The sequence below is a fragment of the Gorilla gorilla genome, chromosome 8, assembly GCF_029281585.2.
Source record: "Gorilla gorilla gorilla isolate KB3781 chromosome 8, NHGRI_mGorGor1-v2.1_pri, whole genome shotgun sequence".
Classification (NCBI taxonomy): Eukaryota; Metazoa; Chordata; class Mammalia; order Primates; family Hominidae; genus Gorilla; species Gorilla gorilla.
This window is the reverse complement of record NC_073232.2, coordinates 9,002,950-9,026,852: the sequence shown is the minus strand read 5'-3', so window position 1 is coordinate 9,026,852 and position 23,903 is coordinate 9,002,950. Positions and strand designations below refer to the sequence as shown.

Here is a 23,903-nt window from a genome sequence, read left to right as displayed (position 1 = left end):
TTTATTCTTTGTTTACAGTAGGTGTTTAAATAAAGAGAATGGATAAAGTCACTTAGGAAAGGTATTTAGAAAGAAGACAATACTAACACTAATTCTTAAAATCAAGAGTACATACATACATACATGTGTATCAACCCTCAATGAGCAAAGTATGTTACCATCTATAAACACTCAGGCATACTCATAAGTTTTCCTTTAGGCCTATTGGTGAGAATCACTGAATTATTTAGTTGCTTCTTAAGTATGCTTTTCTTTCTTTTAAATTAGGGATCTTCAAAGAAATTGGTCTGATATGGTTTGACTCTTGTCCCCACCCAAATCTCATCTGAAATCGTAATCCCCACATGTCAAGGGAGGGACCTAGTGGGCAGTGATTGGATCATGGACGTGGTTTCCCCCATGCTGTTTTCATGATAGTGAGTGACTTCTCACGAAATCTGATGGTTTACAGGTTGTATGATCCCCCTGCCCCCTCATGACACCATGTAGGATGCACCTTGCTTCTCCTTTGCCTTCCACTGTGATTGTAAATTTCCTGAGGCCTACCCAGCCATGCAGAACTGTGAGTCAATTAAAACTCTTTTCTTTCTAAGTGACAGTCTCAGGTAGTTCTTAATAGTAGTGTGAAACAAACTAATACAGAAAATTGGTATTTAGAGAAGTGGGACATTTCTGTAAAGATACCTGAAAATGTGGAAGTGACATTGGAACTGGGTAACAGGCAGACATTGGGTAACAGGACATGACATTGGAACTGGATAATTGGATCAGTTTGAAGGCCTCAGAAGAAGACAGGAAGATGTGAAGGTTTGGAATTTCCTAGAGACTTGTTGAATGGCTTTGACCAAAATGCTGGTGATATGGACAATGAACATCTAGGCTGAGGTGGTCTTAGATGAAGATGAGGAACATGTTGGGAACTGGTCTAAAGGTCACACTTGCTATGCTTTAGCAAAGACAATGGTGGCATTGTGCCCCTCTCCTAGAGATCTGTGAAACTTTGAACTTGAGAGAGATGATTTAGGGTGTTTGGCGGAAGAAACTTCTAAGCAGCAAAGCATTCAAGATGTGACTTGGCTTTTTCTGAAAGCATACAGTCATATGCATTCACACAGAGATGATCTGAAATTGTAACTTATGTTTAAAAGAGAAGCAGAGCATAAAAGTTTGGAAAATTTGCAGCCTGATCATGTGATAGAAAAGAAAAACCCATTTTCTGGGGAGAAATTCAAGCTGGCTGCAGCTTAATTTGCCTAAGTTAAGAGAAGCCAAATATTAATCACCAAGACAATGGGGAAAATGTCTCCAGGGCATGTCAGAGATCTTCACAGCAGCCCCTTCCATCACAGGCCTGGAGGCCTAAGAGGAAAAAATGGTTTTGTGGGCCAGGTCCAGGACCCCACTGCTCTGTGCAGCCTTGAGAATTGGTGCCCTGCATCTCAGCCACTCCAGTTCCAGCTGTGGCTAAAAGGGGCCAAGGAGGCAGCTTGGGCCATAGCTTGACAGGGTGCCAGCCCCAAGCTTTAATGGCTTACACGTGGTGTTGGGCCTGCAGGTGTGTAGAAGGCAAGAACTGAGCTTTAGGGGCATCTGCTTAGATTTCAGAGGATGTATGGAAACAAGTGAATGCCTAGGCAGAAGTCTGCTGCAGGGGTGGAGCCCTCATGGAGAACCTCTACTAAGGCAATGCAGAAATGAAATGTGGTGTTGGGGCCCCCACACAGAGCCCCCACAGGGGCACTGCCTAGTTGAGCTGTGAGAAGAGGGTCACCATCCTCCAGACTGCAGAATGGTAGTTCCATTGACAGCTTGCACCGTGCACCTGGAAAAGCCACAGGCACTCAGCACCAGCCCATGAAAGCAGCTGCAGGGGCTGTGCCCTGCAGAGCCACAGGGGCAGAGCTGCCCAAATCGTATGCAAATTTCTAAACCTGGCTTGAGTTTCTTCCCAGAAAATGGATTTTTCTCAAGGCCTTGAGAGCCCACCTTTTGCATCAGCATGCCCTGTATGTGGGACATGGAGTCAAAGGATATTATTTTGGAGCTTTAAGATTTAATGACTGCCCTAGATTTGGCACCATGCTTGTACAGCCTGCAGAAATGTGAGCCAAATAAGCTTCTTTTCCCTATAAATGACCTGGCCTCAGGCATTTTGTTGAGCAACACAAACAGACTAAGACAGTAGAAATCCTTGTCTTGTTCCAGATCTTACAGGACAAGCTGTAAGTATGATGTTAGCAGTTGGCTTCTCATAAATGCACTTTATTGTGTTGAGTTACAGTTCTTCTTCTTCAAAAAAAATTGCACTCAGGGGTATCCTTAAAGAGGTACACGCCTTCTATGTCTAATCTGGTGAAAGGTTTTTTTCATCTCTCTCTCTCTCTCTTTGCTTAGAGAATGGAAGATAAGAGTTTTTATCATACAAGGATATTAAATTTTGTCAAATGCTTTTTGGCATCTAATGAGATCATTATATGGTTTTTGTCTTTAAATTCTGTTAATGTGGCATGTCACATTTATTGATTTGCATATGTTGCAAATATCATATTGGCATACCATCCTTGCATTCCAGTGATAAAACCATTTCTTAAAAGAAGACATGCAAATAGCTAACAGCTATATGAAAAAATGCTCAGCATTACTAATCACTAGAGAAATTAAAATTAAAACCACAATGAGATATCATCTCTCACCTGTCAGAATGTCTTTTAAAATGTTTATTAACCAACTTATACATCCTGAACATGTACCCCAGAACTTCAAATAAAATAAAAATTAAAATTAGAAAAGATTTAATGACTGCCCTGTTGGGTTTTGGACTTGTATGGGACCTGTAGCCCCTTTGTTTTAGCCAATTACTCTCATTTGGAATGGGAGCATTTATTCAATGCCTGTACCCCCATTGTATTTTGGAAGTAACTGACTTGCTTTTGATTTTACAGGCTCATAGGCAGAAGGGACTTTCCTTGTCTCAGATGAGACTTTGGACTTGAACTTTTGAGTTAATGTTGGAATGAGTTAAGCCTTCGGGGGACTGTTGGGGAGGCATGATTGTGTTGTGAAACGTGAGAAAGACATGAGATTTTGGAGGGGCCAGGGATAGAATGATATAGTTTGGCTCTGTGCCCCACCCAAATCTCATCTCGAATTGTAATCCCCATGTGTCAAGGAAAGGACCTGGTGGAAGGTGATTGGATCATGGGAGTGGTTCCCCCATGCTGTTCTCATGATAGTGAGGCAGTTTTCATGAGATCTGATGATTTAAATGTGTGTGGCAAATTCCTCCTCTCTCTCTCCTGTTGCCATGTAAGATGTGCCTAGCTTCCCTTTCACCTTATGCCATTATTGTAAGTTTCCTGAGGCCTCCCTAGCCATGCAGAGCTGTGACTCAATTAAACCTCTTTTCTTCATAAATGACTCAGTCTCAGGTAGTTCTTTATAGCAGTGTGAAAACTAACTAATACCTAGTCAGCAAATTTCTTTTAAGTAAATCTTCTGTCTAAACAAAAATAGCTTTAAGAAGTTGACAAGATTAATTCAGGACATAGAAGATTCTGGTTAGAATTGGATGTTAGGTTAAAGACAGGGTCCTGGGGTGCTAAAGAACAAAGTAGAAAGAAAGCCCTGGGGACAGGGAAGGAATTTGTGCTTTTATCATACAAAAGGGAACTTCTGAGAATAAACGTGTAGTCTCATGACTTTATTATTTTCCTAAAGCCAGAAACCCTTTATTTTGCTTTTCTTTAACAAGCTACACTCATTATTCAGCTTAAGGTCCTTCACTGAGCAGCTATCCCTTAATACAGAGTTTATATCCCAGTAGATTCAATTTTAAAACAAAGTTCCCTGAGATAGTATCTATATTGTATTTTAGACCAAATAGTGGATCATATATACTAGGGTTTCCTCTACCCCACTAATATTGTGATTTTACTAAGAAAATCTCTTCATTTTTAGACCTGGTTTGTTCTTTAACATTTCACTATTATTTATTATTTTTAGTTTAAGTCCATTTCCAGAAGTTTTCTACTACACGTAATTTTATTAAGGTATTTAAATTGGATTTGGTTGTTTAATATCATTTTAAACAAAACCTTCATTTTTGTCTTTGAATTAGTACCGTATTTGCTTTTTAGAAGTAATTACATTTCCTAGCACTCAGCAATTTAAAAAAATAACTGGCTTTGTAGACAAACCAATTTTTGCAAATAACTTATGTAAAACTACTTATTTAAAATTTCCTAGGGATCCCCTCTCCTGTTTTGGAGAATGAAGTGTGTGTGTGTGTGTGTGTGTGTGTGTGTGTGTGTCTGTGTGTGTATGTGTTTAAACCAACACGCAAATTTTGCAGAATGACATTTCTTTCTTTTTTTGTCCGGTTAAAAGCTAAAAAAAAAATGACTGAACTTATCCATTAAGAGTCACAACATTTTCATGGTTAATTGGTGGTCTTTTTTCCCCTGAGATTAATTCAATATTCTGTTCTGTATTAATTTCCCCCAGAAAATTTATGCTATAATGCATCTTGTTTTTATATGTATTCTAACCATTTTCTATTTTTCTATTTAGTTGTTTAAATAAGACCTTAAAGAAACACAAATTGGATTTTTCAGATTTATTTTCTCCATTTTTTAATTATGGAAAATTGCAAACATAAAAGTCAGTGAAGAGAGGGAGTGATTCATTTTCATGTACCTCTTATCCAAGTTTAACAATTATGAACATGTGGTCAACCTCACTACATTTTTATATATTTTTACTTTAGTTGGCTTGTTTTTTCTTGTGTTTATTTAAAATGCTCTAACTTTATCTCCTGTTGTATTCATCATTTTACCCTGATTTTTGTGTACAAAACTGACCATGTTTCTCAATTACTTTAAATTTACTGTTAGTGGGAACCAATTTGTTTGGTTTTGCTTTCTCAGGCATTATTCATACTTCATGGTGAGCATTTGGATGGGTGTTCGGGGACTCTTATATGTGTCGACAAGAAGCATTTCTGATTTAGGCCTACCTGGATTCTGAGTAGAGGAAAACTGGTGAAACCAGTTTGACTGACATAGGAAATGTGACTAAAAATAGTACATTTTTCAAGTTCAGTGAAGGTTGAAACTGACAATTTTAAGTTTCCTAACAATGGCTACACTATCAACTCTATTCCTTTGTGTTTTTCTTTCTTTGCATAAGAGGAACATTGAAGCAAGGAGTCCAGATGTCACTGACTGTGTGAGGGAGGTTGGCTTCTGTTACTTTAACAAGCTCTCATTTTCTTATTCTTCCTAGTGTCCAAGGAATGCTGTGGATATTAGAAATTTATTAAAATGTCAGCGAGTCATAGGTTACTGGTTCATATATTTTCTACAATGAATTAATTAATGACATTAATGATGCAATATGGGTCACTTTAAACACTGTCATATAAAAGTTAGGACAAATTTAAAAGGGTATCATATCCAGATATCGCATCTGCAGACCTGTGCCTCCCAGTCCATGGAGCAGACAAGAGCCTTGTCCCCCCAGGCACAGCTGCAGCTGCCCAAACCATGGCTGTGGACCCAGGCATCCCTGCACTCTTGGGGGCCCCCAGGAAGGCCCCCCTTCCCTCACAGGCTTGGATGTGTGTGCTCCCACTACCTGGCTTCTCCCTGCTGTCAGTGCCTGCTCCAGTCTCAGAGCAGACACTCTCACAGCCCAGCCAGGTGTGCACACACTCAGGGCAGTGCTGACATGCCAGCCCACAGCCTTGGCCCACTACAGACTTCGGGTGTCGATAAGCATAGGAGGGAAGCCAAGGGGAGCTGAGGGCAGCTTGGTGCTGGCCTGCAGGCACCTATAGCATGGGTGCCATGAACAGCAGCAGGAGGCAAACAGGTTCCTGGGCAGAAGTGGGTGGGTCCCCAGTGAAGCCCCACCTTCAGGCCAGGGAGGACCTTAAGGCTGGTGAGTGTGCTGCCAATCCCACGGATCAAAATCGGAACTTGTGGTGCCTTTTCCTGGGCCACCCATGGCCACACATGGACAAATCAGTGCACACTTCCTCCCCTCTGAGGCCCATAAAAGCTCCTGGCTCAGCTAGAGCTGAGCAGGCATTAGGACAACCAGCTGCAGAGAGGAAATGTCCACTCCAGGGCCTCCTCTGAGCTATTCTGTCACTCAATGAAGCTCCTCTTTACCTTGCACGCCCTCCACTTGTCCACATACCGCATTCTTCCTGGACACAGGACAAGAACTCAGGACCTTCCAAATGGCAGGACTGAAAGAGCTGTAAGACAAACAGGGCTTAAATACGCCCCTTGCTTGCCACATTGCAGGCAAAGAGAAGGAGAGAAATTCTGTGGCCCTTTAGGGTGCCCGGACCTGGGAGCTCCCCAGGCCAGGGCTGTGACTCCCTCTTTGGGGCCCTATGGTTCCTGAAGTCTCCAAGCTTCATGGTGCCACTGCATTCCTTAGTTCCAGCTGTGGAAGCTGCTGGCAGTGCACTTGGTCCAGCCACAGCCTCATAGACAGCCAGCACCTGTGCTGGCACCTGGAGCTGCCTGCCCCACTGCAGCATACTTGACTGTGTGCAATGGCCAGAACCCACGCTCACTCACTCATACACCTCTCACCACTCCATGCTTGGCTCGCCCTTGGCAGGCATGAGATCCAGGCTGGTAGCATGAGCCAAATGCAGCCTGCCAGGCTGAGTGAGCAGAATGAGTCCAGTGGGCCTCAGCAAAACTCAGGGAAAGGCACCATTGGCCACAGAGGTTTCCAGCCAGAAAAGTGACACCCCAAGGATCCTGTAAGAATGCCTGGCTAAATTTTTTTTTTTTGAATCAGAGTCTCACTCTGTTGCCCAGACTGGAGTGCAGTGGTGCAATCTTGGCTCGCTGCAACCTCTGTCTCCCGGGTTCAAGCAGTTATCCTTCCTCAGCCTCCTGAGTAGCTGGGATTACAAGTGTGCACCACCACACCTGGCTAATTTTTGCATTTTTAGTAGAGGCGGGGTCTCATCATGTTGGCCAGGCTGGTCTCAAACTCCTGATCTCCTCCAGTGATCCACCTGCCTCGACCTCCCAAATTGCTGGGATTACAGGTGTGAGCCACTATGCCTGGCCTTGTATTTTTGGTACAGATGGGGTTTCACCATGTTGCCAGGTTGGTCTCAGACTCCTGAGCTCCAGCGATTCACCCGTCTTGGCCTCCCAAAATGCTGGGATTACAGGCATGAGCCGTTGCACCCAGCCAGAAGGCATTCTTTAAGAGCACACAACACAACTCAAATTCATGTGTTAAAATTGTTTATATGTCTGTTTCTGTGTTGAGTCCATAATACCAAGGGCACAGTCTGTATTTTATTCATCTCTGTGTATGCCTTGCAAACAGTAAACAGAACACTTATGTCCAAGTGAATAAAAGAGTGAGGAGATCGATATTTATATGTAATGTCTACACACCAAATCACTTGTTTAGAGTACTTAGACATAGCAAACTTATTTTGAGTGAGACCACTAGGTTGTAAAACAGTGATCGTCTTTGTAAATGATGTTGCAGATGAAAATTTGAGGATAGCAGTTGTTTATGTACTTCCTGTGAAGTACTACAGGCCATGCATTGACAACTGGAAATTCATTACCCACTTGTGAAGTTTTAGAAAGAGAATGCTTACAGGAAGCACATCATGGCCAAGGTTCAGGAAAGAGGGTAAACACTAGGGATGAGATTGCATCTGCATATATTTTGTCTACAAGGGCAGCCCCTAAAGACTTCAGAGCACACAGAATAAGGGCATTGCAGTGTTACTGCGCCAAGAGCACCTAAGAATATTGTGCAAATAGAAAGCATGTGTGTGCAGAGAATTAACTGGAAAAATAGCCTTTTAAAGAGTAACCTTTATCTGGAAGTTTGGAAAACTGAGTAGTTTTGGTAACTGAAGATAACTTTAAAAGTTAAGTTGCTTTGAAAATATCATTTTGCAACACTAAAAAAAGTTGGAATAATTCTCTCTCCTTTTTAGTTGTTTTAATATCCGGGACCTGTGTGCAAATAATTTATTTTATTTAGCTAGATATGTTATTTTTTAAATTATTAACCTTATAGAAATATATTTCTTCTTTGTATTTGCATATGAAATGACACACCATCTTTATTTCCTAGCAGTTGATGACGGATACTCTGCTCTCATTTTAAGATTAAGAGGTTGCTAAATAAGAAAGCAGCAGGCTGGGAGCATGTGCCTGTAGTCCCATCTACGTTACTTGGGAGGTTGAGGTGGGAAGATTACTCGAGCCTGGGAGTTTGGGGTTACAGTGCATGATCGTGCTTGTGAATAACACTGTGGCCTGGGCAGGATAGACCTTGTCTCTTTTAAAGAAGCATTAACATGAGATTTTCAGAAAACACTTATTTGCACATGATGTTGCATATGTGAATCCAGTGTTTCAAAGAGCAGCAGGAAGAGGTAGAGACTAAATTTGGAGACGCATTTATTCTGTATAAATCAGACCACGCAACCATTTTCTTGCTAGACAGGAAAATCTCTCTCCTTTCCTAGTAGCTTAATATGTTAACATTACTGGGAAAGATTCTTAAGCAACAGTTTCCATCCATGTATTATTTTTAGCAGGCTCTGAATATGTGAAAAGCCCTAGGACATAGTACAAGTATGTCTCAGGTATGTATTATTCTTTTTGTCAGTCGTAGCTTGGATGAATGATATTTTCAATATATCAGCAATCTACACAAATGGCCTGCTACTGTTTAGTTGTTTAAGAAAAACCCTATGCCACCCACCTCCCAGCAGGGGTGTGTGTGTGTGTGTGTGTGTGTGTATGAGTGAATGTGTGTTTTCCCAAGGTTGGGATTTTGTTTCAAGTTGGTGATGAATAATGAGAAATTGAGCTAGTTGTAGAATAATTTACTCTAAAGCTTTATAATGTTCTTTGCTCTGGGTTTATCTTATCTTGGGAAGCAAATCCAGAAACACCAGTGATCAGTTCTGATTGGCCAGGAAGAACAGCCCCTTCTGGCCACCTTCTAGAGAGCCTGTCCACCTTCTAGAGAGCCTGTCCACCTTCTAGAGAGCCTGTCCACCCTCTAGAGAGCCTGTCCACCTTCTAGAGAGCCTGTCCACCCTCTAGAGAGCCTGTCCACCCTCTAGAGAGCCTGTCCACCTTCTAGAGAGCCTGTCCACCTTCTAGAGAGCCTGTCCACCCTCCAGAGAGCCTGTCCACCTTCTAGAGAGCCTGTCCACCTTCTAGAGAGCCTGTCCACCTTCTAGAGAGCCTGTCCACCCTCTAGAGAGCCTGTCCACCTTCTAGAGAGCCTGTCCACCCTCTAGAGAGCCTGTCCACCTTCTAGAGAGCCTGTCCACCCTCTAGAGAGCCTGTCCACCTTCTAGAGAGCCTGTCTACCTCAGGGCTGTCCCTGGAAAGAGTGTAGGTCTTACACTCTAAGGCAGATTCTTAGAGTGTAGGTCTTTCCCAATTATCCCAGCATTGTAATCTTTTAGAGCTGCCTGTAAAAGATGTCTTGTCCAATTATCTCACTTCATAGAAGAAGAAACTAAAGGTTAGCCCAGACCTGCTGGCTTTGTTTTTTGGCAGGGGTCCTGCTCGTCACCCAGGCTTGAGTGCAGTGGCATCATCTCACTATCTCAGTTCATTGCAACCTCTGCCTCCTAGTGACATCCACGAGCAGGGAGCCTGCAGGTCTGGGTGTGTGCACCTGCCCTGACTGCCTGGCCCTGTGGTCAAGGATGGGGGAAGGCAGCTCTGTGTGCAGCTCCACCCCATTTATAAAGCACTGTGGTGCCTTCTGCTGGGGCATGTGCTGAGTGGTGCCTCGCAGGCACTGCCCTCAGGAAATTCACTGGCTTGTGTAGAAGCTGGTAGGAATGTGCTAAGAACAGAGGAGTCAGCAGCCAGGTATTGGGCAGGTCCCAGGTCTCTGAGCCTCAGTTTCCTCATCTGCAGGAGGGTGGTAACCCTGCCCTGCTCAGCTTACCAGGTACAGATGTAAGTTTTCAGTGCAGAGAAAAAGCAGAGACCTTCCCCTCAGACGGCCATATTGCCTTGTTGCTGTACCCAACACTCCAGTGCTCCCCCAGGGAGTGTCCTGGCCTCCTCCTTTGTAGCTCTCCGGTGTCACATGTGGGTCCTGCCCTACCATCCCCTCTCCCTGTCTAGAAATGAGGCCTGCTGAGCTTGGAGCCATCCCACTCCCTGCTTTCAAGCCATCTGCTCCTGGGTTAGCCTGTGGCTGGCCTGGCCTGATTCTACAGCGATGTGGGTGTTTCTCCACTGTTAGGGCAGCGGTCGTCCATCCTGGGGCTTGGGTCAGCTCTCAGCTGTGGCCGTTGTGCCTGTGCTTCCCCCAGGTCCTGGTGGTGACTCCAACCCTGCCCTCAGATATCCCAAGAGCAGGCTGACTGTCTTCCCCATTCCCACCTTTCCAGTAGCTGCTGCAAGAAGGGACAGACCCTGCTGCAGAGAACTTGCCACGGTGTTTCATGCTGCGGCTGTTGGGGCCAGGCTGCACGCTCCATTCTGGGGAAGAGTGAGGATTCCTGATCATCGGTCTTAACAGGGGACTGTCCAGTGGGTACCTGGATAGGCTGCCAGGAGTAGGGTGGAGTGGGGTTAGAGTAGTGCCTGCTGCCCGTTGAGGTTGTGTGGGTTCCTTAAGGGTGCGCGTGCTGTAGTCTGTGTGCATGCTGTAGTCTGCATGTATGCTGTAGTCTGGGTGCATGTCTGGTTTTTTTCTCCTCCTTATCACTAATCAGTCTTGTGTAACCAGGTTGGCCCTGCTTCCTGCCTACGGGCTATGGGTGTATCACTGGAGCTGCAAACGGGCTGATAGGGCGTGAGCAGCTTTCCCACACACAAGAGCTTCCTGACACCCAGCGCCTTATCTCCAGCCAACCTCTGGCTCCTGCAGGGATCCTGGGACTCAGGCTCACACTCCAGCATGGGGGGCTTTGCCCTTCTGGTGGTGCTGTCCTTTGGAGGCACCTTGGAACAGGGGTGCAACAGAGTTAAGGGAGTGCCATCTGTTGCATGGATACCTTGCTGCCACTCTTGTCCACCTTCCTGGGGCAAAATCCTGGGATGAGTCTTTATTTAACAAGACAAAAGGGAGAGAGAATGCATAGAGGCCAGGAGCAGTGGCTCATGCCTGTAATCCCAGCACTTTGGGAGGCCGGGGGGGGGGCGGGGGGTGGATCATTTGAGGTCAGGAGTTCGAGACCAGCCTGGCCAACATAGTGAAATGCTATCTCTACTAAAAATACAAAAAAATTAGCTGGCTGTGGCAGCAGGAGCCTATAATCCCAACTACTCAGGGGGCTGAGGCAGGAGAATCGCTTGAACCCAGGAGTTGGAGGTTGCAGTTAACCAAGATCACACTACTGCACTCCAGCCTGGGCAACAGAGGGAGACTCCGTCTAAAAAAAAAAAAAAGAATGCATAGACGTTGTCTGTGTGACCCTGGGCAAGTCATTTCCCCTCCTTCCCTCCTTGGGAGTCAGCTCCTTGCCTGTGAACGGGGACAGTGCTTCTCCCTTACAAAGCTGTTGTGAGAATTAAAGTAGAAAATGCACCTGTGGTGGTTGTTGGTATTGAGTGGTTCCCCCAATCCTGACTCCCCTGCAGGATGAGGCCTGGGCCCAGGGACAGGGGATGGGCTGGCAGAGGATGCCCGTCCTACAGAGGAGCCTTCTTGGCAGACGTGGAGACTTAGCTAAGTAAGAGTCCAAGATCTAAGTCTGAGGGTGCATCTTACACCCTGCAGCCATGAGTCTGCAGCTGGGTCAAGTGGCCTTTCTGAGCTTCAGTTCCTTGTCGGTAAAGCCTGGGCAGTGGTGCCCAGCGTCTTTCACAGGACACAGTGTGAGTGCAGATGGAGACCCGCTGAGCAATCTGCTGGGGTGAAATTCATGGGGAGCACCCCTCCAGAGAGGGATGGCTCGCACAGGGCCCTCAGCCCAGCCCCTTGCAGGCTGGACCTTGAAGAGTGAGGCCCTGAGGCGAGACATGAGCACCTGGTTCCTGGCCTGCACCTGCGTCTGCACCTGTGTCTGCTTGGGAGTCTCTGTCTCGGGAGATGGACAAGGTGAGGGCTGGGCACTAGTGTCTGTATGAGGTGTGTGGAGAACTAGGGCATGTTTGGGGGACTGGTTTGTCCGATGTTGAGACCCTAGGGAAAGGTTTGGCCCAAACTGTGCTGGGGCATGTCCTCTAGGGGTCAGCCTGGACCTCAGTTTCTATTCTCCCTACCTTTACCTTCCTACCTTCAGTCCCGGCACCAACCCTAGTCTCCCTTCCTTCAACCTCTTGACGCCTCTCTAAGTCTGACTTGCCCGTGTACCATGGGTCAGAGCCCGCCACTTCCCAGGCCTCCCAGTGCTTCCCTGGGCAGATTCTGGGATCATTCAGTGGTGACTGCCCTGCTAGGGTGTCAGCTGTCAGATCCCTTCACAACCCACCAACTCAACTCTGTCCTGAAGCACTCACGGTGGGCTCCCAACTGTCACTGTCTCCACGGCCAAGGGCCAAACTTCACCTGCCTCACCAACAACAATCTCAGGATCGATTGCCACTGGTCTGCCCCAGAGCTGGGCCAGGGCTCCAGCCCCAGGCTCCTCTTCATTAGGTGAGCGTGGAGGGCCATGCCCACCTGGACAGGGATGAGGGTGAGGTCCCCAGGATGGCAGCAGCTACACCAGGACAGTGTAACAGCCCCGTGGTGCTGACACTTGCCCTTTCTAGCAAGCAGGCTCCTGGTGGTACACATAAGTGCATCTTGTGGGGCAGTGAGTGTACTGTCGTGCTTCCACCCAAGACGGTGCTCCTGCCGTCCGACAATTTCATCATCACTTTCCACCACTGCACGTCTGGGAGGGAGCAGGTCAGCCTGGTGGAGCTGCAGTACCTGCCCTGGAGACACGGTATCAGCTATAGACCTGGGGCAGGGCCCCTTGCCAATAACATCCTGGCTGCTTGGGGGCTGGGGTCAGGGCCCTGCAGCCTGTGACCCCTGTGGCCCAGCGAGTGTTCTCAGTCCCTGCCAAGTGAGATCCAGGGCTGGGGGCAGGCTTGGCCCCTGGGAGAGGAGGGCACACATGGTTACTGCAGGGGCAGGGTTTTGTAGAAAATAAAGATGCAGCGCTGCTAGTTTGGGGCAGGGGCTGGCACTTGATTCATGTGAAATGCACTTCAGTCATACCAGGAAGGACTCCAATAAGATGCTGGGAAGGACTTCCAGCAGCAGACTGTGAAGGAAAGGGAACACAAGATTTAGAAACCACCTAGTCTAGCTGCAGAGGCCGGAGGAAGTCATTGCTGTCCTGTCCCGCCTGGGGCTTTTCTGGACCAGTCTCCCTGTGAGGTGCCTGGTCTGAGACGGCCTGGACCATGCCCCGCCCCTTGGGTGTGTTGACTGACACACCCAGACCCATGGGGCTTCAGCCTTAGGTAGATTCACTCTGTTCCAGTGAAGCTGGACCCACTCTCTGACTTGCAGAGCAATGTCAGTTCTCGTCACTGCATCCTGACCTGGAGCATCAGTCCTGCCTTGGAGCTGATGACCACACTTCTCAGCTATGAGCTGGGCTTCAAGAGGCAGGAGAGGTAACACTCTGACTGGCTTCCCCTGGGGTCCTCTCTCCTGGGAGCAGCAGTCCAGGGCAGACTCCCCACTCTAAACAAGGAGATGTCAACTTGGAGTTATGAGGAGGGGAGGAACTGGAGCCAGGTGTATGTGTGAGCACACACACGCTGACATGCACATGTGTGTGCTTTGTGTGTGTGTGAGTAGGGTGAGTGTGCCTGTGTCTCTGTGAGTGGGTGCACATGAGTGTGCATGTATGTATGTGTGCACACACGTGTGCACTGAGGCTGCTCACAGCCCTTGGCCCTTCCTGCCCACAGGCCCTCTGATCCCACCCTGGGGGCGGCCAGACAATACCTTTGTTGCTGTGTCTGTCTTTCTTCTGCTGACTGGCCTGACCTACCTCCTGTTCAAGCTGTCGCCCAGGTAGGTAGCTGATGTGTGTGTGTGTGTGTGCGCGCGTGTGTGTACATGTGTGAGCGGGCAAGAGTGTACATGTTAGTGTATGTGTGCAGATGTGTGACTGTGTGCAGGTGTGAGTGTGTGGTGGGTGGGCTGTCAAGGGCCACCCTTGTCTGGTTCCTCCCCTCCCCTCTCCACTGTCTGGTCCTGGATGGGGTGGGCTTTTCCAGTCTCCACCCTGGTCCAGAAGAGGGTTCTCAAGTTGCCAGGGGAGAGAAGGGAAGGGGGATCTGAGGCAGAGGCTGAAGATAAGGGCAGCTTGGTCCTGACCAGACCCAGAGTCACCGAGATCAAGAGCCGGAGGTCCTAGTCTCCTGCCTCTGGAGGAGCTTGGTTTGTTCTTTTGTTCACACGTTATATGAAAGGTCAGTTGGGGCATCTGGTGTGCACAGGGCCCTGTTCTCACCCTGGCCGATGCCTTAGAGAACAAGATGGACAAGGACCCTCCTTAAATAAACCTTCATGCCTCATGCACCACATGTCCCGTTACAAGAGGGGGTGCAGGGACCATGTCAGGCCTCAGATGTGAGGAAGAGGGTGTGGGGAGAGGGGTGTTGGGTGGGGCTAAGCGGGAGGGTGCTTGGCTTCTCCTTGGAGCAAAGGAAAGTGTGAAACTGTAACGCGACCTAGTTTATGTTTTGAGGAATGGATTGCTGGAGTAAGGGGACATGGGGGACCTGCTGGGGGCCAATGGGGGCCAGTGGGGTGCCCACAGGAAGATGATTTGGCATGAGCCAGTGAAAGAAGTGGAGACAGAGCAAGGTGGAGGGAATTGCAGGGTCTTAGGGGGAGAATAGAGGGGACGTGTGACTGGATGAGATTTGAGTGGTGACCCCTGAGGTGGGGAAATGGGGGACATCCTTGCGGGGAGGTTGGCAAGGTCTATTTGCACCTGTTGGGTTGGAGCCCCAGGTGACATCCTTGTGGGAGGGTCAGTGGATCTTCGGCAGCAAGTCTGGTGCTCAAGGAGACACTGGGTGGGGTGGGAGCCACAGAACTTCTGCTGATGGCAAAGACGGGGTTCCTGGAGGTGCTGGCTCCCTCTGCGGGCTGAGGACCCGGCTGGTAACTCCCCATTCTGAACCCACCATTGGAGGTCATGCTGTAAAGGACGTCTGCCTCAGTATAAATCAGTTCTGTGTGGCCGTTAGGCAAGGAGGCCCAGTTGGGTCCTGCCCTGAGAGTGGGTTGGGATGTGATGAGGTGGGAGAGAGGCAGCGGCAGGGATGAGATGGGCGGGCCTCCTGCTGATGGAAGGAAGCTCAGCCTCTGTGGTGACCTCAGGCCACCTGTGTCCCCATAGGCCTCTGACTGGCCTCAGGGTGAAGAAAAACTTCTACCAGAATGTGTCCTCTCCAGCAGTGTTCTTCCAGCCCTCTACGTGTGCACAATGGGAACTTCCAGGTGTGTGCAGAGACCACGGCAGGGCGTTGGGGGCAGGTGTTGCCCAGAGCTCCGGCTTGCCCGAGATGTTGGCTTTCATGAGGGTTGGCGGCCAGTATGGGAGCCTTGTCAGTGCTTGGAGCCTTTTTTGTATATTCAGTGTATTTCGATTTATACGCTGTGTCTCCAGTGGGGAAAAACTAGCTTTATTCTCCATTACTGATTTCTTTTTGTTCTCATGTCTCCAGTTTCACTGTTGATGGAAAAATGTAAATTTCTCATGACTTATCTCTGTCCCCTCTGGTTTGCAGCTGTTTTCAGCCACCATATGCCTCACCTCCTCCTTCTGTGAAGGTGTCTGTCCTGTGGCCGTGGGGAAGGGTCTGTGGTGTGTGCACTGCCCTTGGGGCTCTCACTGCCTCTGTGCTCCTGCTCTGCCTGGTCCCCTGGTCCCTACAGATCGCATGCTGGCACCACAGCTGTGGAGTGGGCTCTTCACTTCCCCCTCTGTTGCCCTGTTGGGCCCCCACAGCCCAGGCACCAGTGAACAACTTGGGGGTTCCATCAGCCCCTCCCCTCCCTGCTGGGCTGGCGGTTCATGCCCCCTGGGTGGGAGGAGGGGGAGAGGGAGGGCTCCAGTGAGTGGTCCCTGGTTGTTCCCCTCAGACTCCTCACTTTGGGCAAAGGACAAGAAGCAGTGAGGGCCCCTCCCTGGGTTCTGGGCCAAGCTGACCCCTCTTCTCCAGGATCTTCCCTCCCTGTGCCTTAGGGCATCCCTGGGCCCTGTATGGCAAGGATGTCCCCTCCACACCACAGCTCCAACTTACTATGCAGAAAAATCCTCTTCTCTCTCAATGAGGAGCCTAGTTTTCAAGATTTTTGTCCAAATATTCAATTTGAACCATAAACTGGGCACCTGGCTCTTGGCAGAGTCTCCCCTTTTCCCCAAGGTGGTAGGTGTGACTGTTAAGAGCCTGGGCAGCTGAGTACAAGGCTGAGCAGGACACAGATCGTGACTGTCCCCTGGACTGTCATCCTGTTATAGGCACCAGCTCTTCCCTAGAGAACAAGGGCACCTGCCAGTTGTTATTTAGACCCTCGGGTGGGGATCTGGTGCCGTAGGTTTGTCTCCAGGGAGCAGTGCAGTGACGGAGGGTGTGTTGTGTGTTTAGGGAGCAGTGCAGTGACGGAGGGTGTGTTGTGTGTTTAGGGAGCAGTGCAGTGACAGAGGGTGTGGTGTGTGTGATGCATGGGATTGAGGCTCCTGGTCCCACCAAGGGAACAGCTTCCTTTTGGAGGTGGGGGCCTCCTGTGGCCCCACAGAAGGATCCAGGTCTGCTGGCCGTAGCCCAGCGCTTTGAAAGTCACCAGTCCTGACAGTGACTCGTGTGTGTGTGTGTTTGTGTGTGTGTGTCTGTGTGTGTGTTTGTGTGTCTGTGTGTGTGTTTGTGTGTATGTCTGTGTGTGTGTCTGTGTGTGTGTGTGTGTGTTGGGAATGCCCAGTCTCTGTAGCTGCTGAAAGGCCCTGAGGCACATGCTGTCAGGAGTTGGCTCTGTCCTGAGCAGATATCACCATCTGTACCTTGGTTTAGGCTGCTGTGAGCACCAGGCCCTGTGCTGGGGGAGTGGTGAGGAGCCTGAAGGGACTCAGCATCCCATGATGAGGCTGGGCTGGCAATGGAGGAAAGACAGAATGTTCAAGACACAGGCACTGCTTGGCCTCTGGGTGTGGACTTCAGAAGGGCTTCCTGGAGGAGGAGGGAGGCTGGGCTTGCCAGAAAGGAGGCAGCTGCTCCCAGGATGAGTTCTGAACATGCTGCCTGAGCCCTTCGCTCCTCCTACACTCTGTTCCAGACTTGGATGGGGGCCACAGGGTAGGTGTGCTGCTGAGCCAGGACTGTGCTGGCACCCCACGAGGAGCCTTGGAGCCCTGCATCCAGGAGGCCACTGCACTGCTCACCTGTGGCCCAGCGGGTCCTCGGAAATCTGTGGTCCTGGAGGAGGAGCAGGAGGGCGCTGGGACCAGCCTCTGCGGCAACCTGAGCTCAGAGGATGTGCTGCCAGCAGGGTGTAAGGAGTGGAGGGCACAGCCGCTTGCCTATCTGCTACAGGAGGACTGGGCCCCCATGTGCCCCACCAGGCCAGCTCCCCCAGACTCAGAGGGCAGCAGTAACAGCAGTGACTACTGTGCCTTGAGCTGCTACAGGGGATGCCACCCCTCAGCCCTCCCAGGAAACACACAGAGCCCTGGGCCCATCCCAGCCCTGGCCTGTGGCCTTTTCTGTGACCATCAGGGCTTGGAGACCCAGCAAGGAGATGCCTGGGTGCTGGCTGGTCACTGCCAGAGGTCTGGGCTGCATGAGGACCTCCAGGGCACGTTGCTCCCTTCCGTCCTCAGCAAGGCTTGGTCCTGGACGTTCTAAGTCCCTGACTTGCCATATGCATCATGTCCATTTTGGGAAAATGGACTTAAGTCTTTGGAATCCTTGTCTGGGACTGAACCTCCTGAGAATGGGCCCTAGTAGTGGTTGGAGGTCCTCTTTGGATGGAGGCTCAGGGGCAGCTTCAGGGAGGAAGGATCCCTCTGCTCAGTGCCTGTGGGGAGGAACCTCTACCCTCAGCATCCTGCCCACAGGTTCCTCCTTCTGCTGTCCCTTTTCTTTATCCCTGACCTCTCTGAGAAGAAGGTTATGGTCTCTCAGCTGTTCCGCCCTCATCCCCTTAAAGGGCCAGCCAGGGCCCAGTGGACACAGGTAAGGCACCATGACCACCCGGTGTGACCTGTCTGTGCCTTCCTGAGGCAACTTTCTAGAGATTAAAAGGGGCTTAATGACTGTTCCAAAGCGCAGATGGCTGGGAAGAGGGGCCAGAGGAGGAGTGAGGGGTGAGGTTTGGCCAGCCCTGGGCTTTCTGGGCTCTAGGGACAGCGTGGTGGAGGCTCAATGACACTTTTGGGGACAGCAGGGTGGAGGCTCAGGGACAGCTCTGGAGACAGCAGGGTGGAAGTTCAGGGGCAGCTCCAGGGACAGCAGGCTGGAGGCTCAGGGACAGCTCTGGGCTGAGCTCAGGGTGGAGGCTCAGGGGCAGCTTCAGGGACAGCAGGGTGGAGGCTCAGGGACAGCTCTGGGCTGAGCTCAGGGTGGAGGCTCAGGGGCAGCTCCAGGGACAGCAGGATGGAGGCTCAGGGACAGCTCTGGGCTGAGCTCAGGGTGGAGGCTCAGGGACAGCTCTGGGCTGAGCTCAGGGTGGAGGCTCAGGGACAGCTCTGGGCTGAGCTCAGGGTGGAGGCTCAGGGGCAGCTCTGGGCTGAGCTCAGGGTGGAGGCTCAGGGGCAGCTTCAGGGACAGCAGGGTGGAGGCTCAGGGACAGTTCCTGGGAGGCCAGCGCCCTTCTTCCTCCTTGTCCTCATCCTCCCATCTGCTCCAGGAAACTGAGAGCTGAGGCTAGAGCTCCCAGTCAGTCAGTGCTGGAAGTGACCATCCAGCAGTGATGGTGGCCTTTGAAGGGTCCTGCTTCTGTCCTCAGACTCTCATGGGGTGGGCTTGGGGAGGAGCTGTGGTCTGGAGAGAGTGGCAGATGGAGCAGAACATGCCCGCATTTGTTTCCTAGGGCTGCCGTAACAAAGTGCCACAAAATGGGTAGCTTCGAATCACAGAAATTTGTTGTCTCACAGTTCCAAAGTCCAGAAGTTGGAAATAAAGATGTTGGCAGTGTTCCCGACTACATGTTCTTAGGCTCCCATGAAACAGAAGTTGATACAAGGCCAAGTAAGTTTCCCAGACAAGGCTTTATTAAGTCTTATGCCCCTAAAGGTTGGGCAGAAAAGAGACGTATTAAGTCTTATGCCCTAAAGGTTGGCCAGGAGGAAGGATTCTTGGCTGGTTCCCCAAGGGGAGTGCGTTGTGGTGTTTTGAGAGTGACATGCATAATTTATGAGTTAGGTGAGTGTCATTAACGTATGGGGTGGAGTGAAGGGTGCTCAGATGCAGTAAAGAATCATGCTAATACATATGTTGCGTGATCAGAAAATAGCTGAAAAGCCCATGCCTGGGTGGGGACTTTAGTATTATAATGAGGCCAGGGGTAAGGATCGGTCATACTCCTGGCCTCGTGCACAAGAGGGTGATGGAGTCAACTCCCTTGAGTAAGACTTACTGCGAGATGCTGCTTATCTTAGTTTATTTCAGATGGTTGGCAAGGTCTGGCCAGCGAGTATAGCACCTGGAGGGTGGTGCTGCAAGGTCTGGTGGTCAGCAGGCATGTATGGAACAACACGTTAGTTGGGGTGGGCCGAGTCCCATTCTACTCTGTCTCAGCAGGGCCATGCTCCCTCTGAAGGCACCAGGGAAGTATCCGTTTTGGGCCTCTCTTCAGCTTCTGTTAGTTTCTTGGCTTGTGACAGCAAAACTCCATTTTTTTTTTAAGATGGCGTCTTGGTCTGTCGCCCAGGCTGAAGTGCAGTGGCGTGATCTCAGCTCTCTGCAACCTCTGTCTCCCCGGTTCAAGTGATTCTCCTGCCTCCACCTCCAAGGTAGCTGGGATTACAGGCGCCAGCCACCATGCCCAGCTAATTTTTGTATTTTTAGTAGATACAGGATTTTGCCATGTTGGCCAGGCTGGTCTCAAATTCCTGGCCTCAAGTGATTGCCTGTCTCCACTTCCCAAAGTGCTGAGATTACAGACATGAGCCACTGCACCTGGGCATGTCATCTGTATATCTTTTTTGGTGAGGTGTCTATCTTTTAATTGGGTTGTTTTTATTTTTGTTGTTAGAATTTGTTTGTATATTTTGCGTACAAGTCTTTTTCAGGTTTGTTTTTTAAATATTTTCTCTCAGTCTGTGGCTTGTTTTTTGATTCTCTTAACTGGATATTTCACAGAGTAGTCATTTTAAATTTTAATAAAGTCCACATTATCATTTTTTTATCTTATGAACTGGCTTTTGGTATTGTATCTAAAGACTCATCACCAATCCAAAGTCATATGGATTTTCTTCAATAACTTTTACAATTTTATATTTGAAAATTTAAGTCTACAGTCTATCTTGAATGATTTTTTAGGGGTGAGCTATGAAGTCTGTACCTACGTTCATTTTTTTCCCTATGGTTTCCGATTGTTCTGTTGTCATCTGTGGAACACACTTTTCTTTCCCCACTAAATATTTTTGCCCCTTTGACAAAAGCAGTTGACTATATTTATTTGGGTCTTTTGGGTTCTGTATTCTATTCTGTTGATCTATTTGTCCATTCCTTCACCAACATCACTCTCTTCATTACTTTAGCTTTGTGGTAAAGCTAAAAGTAATGAGTGTACTGCTCCTAAACAAGGAGTATCTGCATTTATTTATATATTTTTTATTCTTCCCAACCATGATCCAAGGTTTTCTGAATGCATATTTGGATGTATTTTGTTACATTTATACTTAATAAATTCAATTTTGGGGGTGCTATTGTAAATGGTAATTTTTTTTAAACTTCAAGTTCAAATTATTCCTATATGTTATTGCTGATAGAAAGTCAGGCAGTGCATGGTGGCTCACGCATGTAACCCTAGCACTTTGGGAGGCTGAGTTGGGAGGATCACTTGAGCTTGGGAGTTCTAGACCAGCCTGGGCAATATAGTGAGACCCACCCCCCCAATAAAAAATAAAATAAAATAATTAAAACAAATAAATAAAAGAAAATCAGGTGGGGCTTGGCACGGTGGTTCACACCTGTAATCCCAGTGCTTTGGGAGGCTGAGGTTGGAGAATCTCTTGAACCCGGGAGCTGGAAGCTGAACCCGGGAGCTGGAAGCTGAACCCAGGAACTGTGATTATGCCACTGTCCTCAAGCCTGGGTAACAGAACGAGACCCTGTCTCTAAAAAGAAAAGAAAGAAAATCAATTTAGTTTTGTCTACTGGCCATCTTCTGTTTCTTTCTTTCTTTCTTTTTTAATTTTTTGAGAAGGAGTCTCGCTCTGTTGCCCAGGCTGGAGTGCAGTGGCACAATCTCAGCTCACTGCAACCTCCGCCTCCCGGGTTCAAGCGAGTCTCCTGCCTCAGCCTCCAGAGTAGCTGGGATTACAGGCACGCGCCATCATGCCTACTAATTTTTATATTTTTAGTAGAGACGAGGGTTCACCACGTTGGCCAGGCTGGTCTCGAACTCCTGACCTCAAGTGATCCGCCCGCCTCAGCCTCTCAAAGTGCTGGGATTACAGGCGTGAACTGGCCATCTTCTTTGATTACTATCTCAATGCGTTCCCGTCAAGGCACGGGATGGTGGTCTCCAGTTCAGTTGAAATTTCCAAAATCTCGGCCTGGAAAAGTCCAGACGCTGATTTTCAGAGATTCTCCAGAGCTGGCTCGAGGGGGCGCCCGGCCCTGCCAAAGCCGGAGGGCGCGAACCGTGTCGGAACCGCACGGCGGCGTCCTGGGGCGTCCACGGTGAGGACGGAGCTTCCTCTCAGCACCCACCCACGAGGGGCCGGAGCTTTGGGACACCCGGGGACACCTGGGGCCGCGTCCGCTGTGAGGACAGGGAAACGCTCAGGGACACCTGGGGCCGCCGGGGAGAAAGTGAGAAAAAGGCTTCCTGCCGCCGCTGTGAGTGCAGCGGAGCGAGCGCGGCGCATATCCCGTCTGGCCATTTGTACCCGGACTTCACTTTGTAGGAGCCTCCCTTCATGGAGGCTTGGGCGGCTCACCCCTAGCTCAGGACAAGATGCCGGTTACCGATGCGATTTTGTTTCTGGGGAGAGACCTTGGTCCCAGGAGAAGAGGAGGAACGGGGAGACGCCGTTGTGCCGTCGGTCGGGAGGCTGGGGACTGGCAGGGGCCACAGCCTGAGGCCGAGGAAACAGACGCCCCCTGATCAGTGCTCGTGTTTTTTTTTTTTTTTTTTTTTTTTTTTTTTTTGAGAGGAAGTTTCGCTTCGGTTTCCCAGGCTGGAGTGCAATGGCACAATCTCGGCTCACTGCAACCTCCGCCTCCCGGGTTCAAGCGATTCTCCCGCCTCAGCCTCCCGAGTAGCTGGAATTACAGGGACCCGCCATCACGCCCAGCTAATTTTTTCTATTTTCAGTTGAGACGGGTTTCACTATGTTGGCCAGGCTGGTCTCGAACTCCTGACCCCAGGAAATCCACCCGCCTTAGCCTCCCAAAGTGTTGGGATTATAGGTGTGAGCCATCTCGCCTGGCCAGTGCTTGGTGTTTTAAGGCTTATTTGTTAACGTAGTGGAAACAACGCAGGAAAATGGAAAAGTAGCACATTATGCTCACTGCACTGCACTCCAGTCTGGGCGACAGAGCGAGACCCTTTTTAAGAGTAAAAAGAAAAGAAAGAAAATAAATTGAGTTTTGTCTACTGCCCATCTTCTTTTTGTCTTTTGTTTTTTTGAGACAGAGTCTTGCTCTGTCGCCCAGGCTGGAGTGCAGTGGTGCGATCTTGGCTCACTGCAACCTCCGCCTCCCGAGTTTCAGCAATTCTCCTGCCTCAGCCTCCGGAGTAGCTAGGATTACAGGCGCCCACCACCACATCTGGCTAATTTTTGTGTTTTTAGTAGGGATGGGGTTTCCTCATGTGGGCCGGGCTGGTCTCGAACTCCTGACCTCAGGTGATCCACCCACCTCTGCCTCCCAAAGTGGTGGGGTTACAGGCGTGAGCCACCACGTCCAGCCTTTTTTCGGTTTGTTTTGTTTTAAGAGAGAAGGTCTTGCTTTGTCACCCAGGCTGGAGTGCAGTGGTGTGATCACAGCTCACTGCAGCCTCGGTCTCCTGGGCTCCAGCAATCCTCCGGCCTCAGCCTCCCAAGTAGTTAGGAGTATAGGCACCAGCCACCATGCACAGCTAATTTAAAAAAAAAAATTTGGCTGGGCGTGGTGGCTCACGCCTGTAATCCCAGGTGTGAATGACTTTGGGAGGCCTTGGTGGGGGGATCACCTGAGGTCAGGAGTTCGAGACCAGCCTGGTCAACATGGCAAAACCCCGTCTCTACTAAAAATACAAAAATTAGCCATGCATGGTGGCGCGCGCCTGTAATCCCAGCTACTCGGGAGGCTGAGGCAGGAGAATTGTTTGAACCCTGGAGGTGGAGGTTGCAGTGAGCCAAGATCGCGCCATTGCACTCCAGCCTGGGCAATAAGAGTGAAACTCCGTCTCAAAAAAAAAAAAAAAAAAAAAAAAAATTGGCACAGACAGCAGGATCTTTATGTTGCTCAGGTTTGTCTTGAACTCCTGGGCTCAAGTGATCCTTACACCTCAGCCTCCCACAGTACTGGGATTACAGGCGTGAGCCACTGCACCTAGCCTGGAGTCTCTTCTTAACTTCCTTCTCCCTTCCCCTTCTCCTTCCCCTTACTTTCTTCCTTCTTCTTTCCTTCTTTATTTTTATTTATTTTTTTCTTTTTCTTTTTTTTTTTTTTTTGATACTGAGTCTCGCTCTCTCGCCAGGCTGGAGTGCAGTGGCGCGATCTCTGCTCACTGCA

General features: G+C 49.3%; 1 protein-coding gene across 1 annotated transcript; it reads left to right on the top strand.

Annotated features, from left to right (window-relative positions):
• Positions 1-11,984: 11,984 nt before the first annotated feature.
• On the top strand, positions 11,985-17,858 carry LOC101126682 (interleukin-9 receptor-like). Its single transcript, XM_055353131.2, is given in 8 exon segments — positions 11,985-12,093; positions 12,531-12,633; positions 12,750-12,928; positions 13,475-13,610; positions 13,888-14,016; positions 15,374-15,427; positions 15,429-15,460; positions 17,290-17,858. Coding segments are annotated over 8 exon segments (1,281 nt in total). The 5' UTR covers positions 11,985-12,014.
• The last annotated feature ends 6,045 nt before the right edge of the window (positions 17,859-23,903 follow it).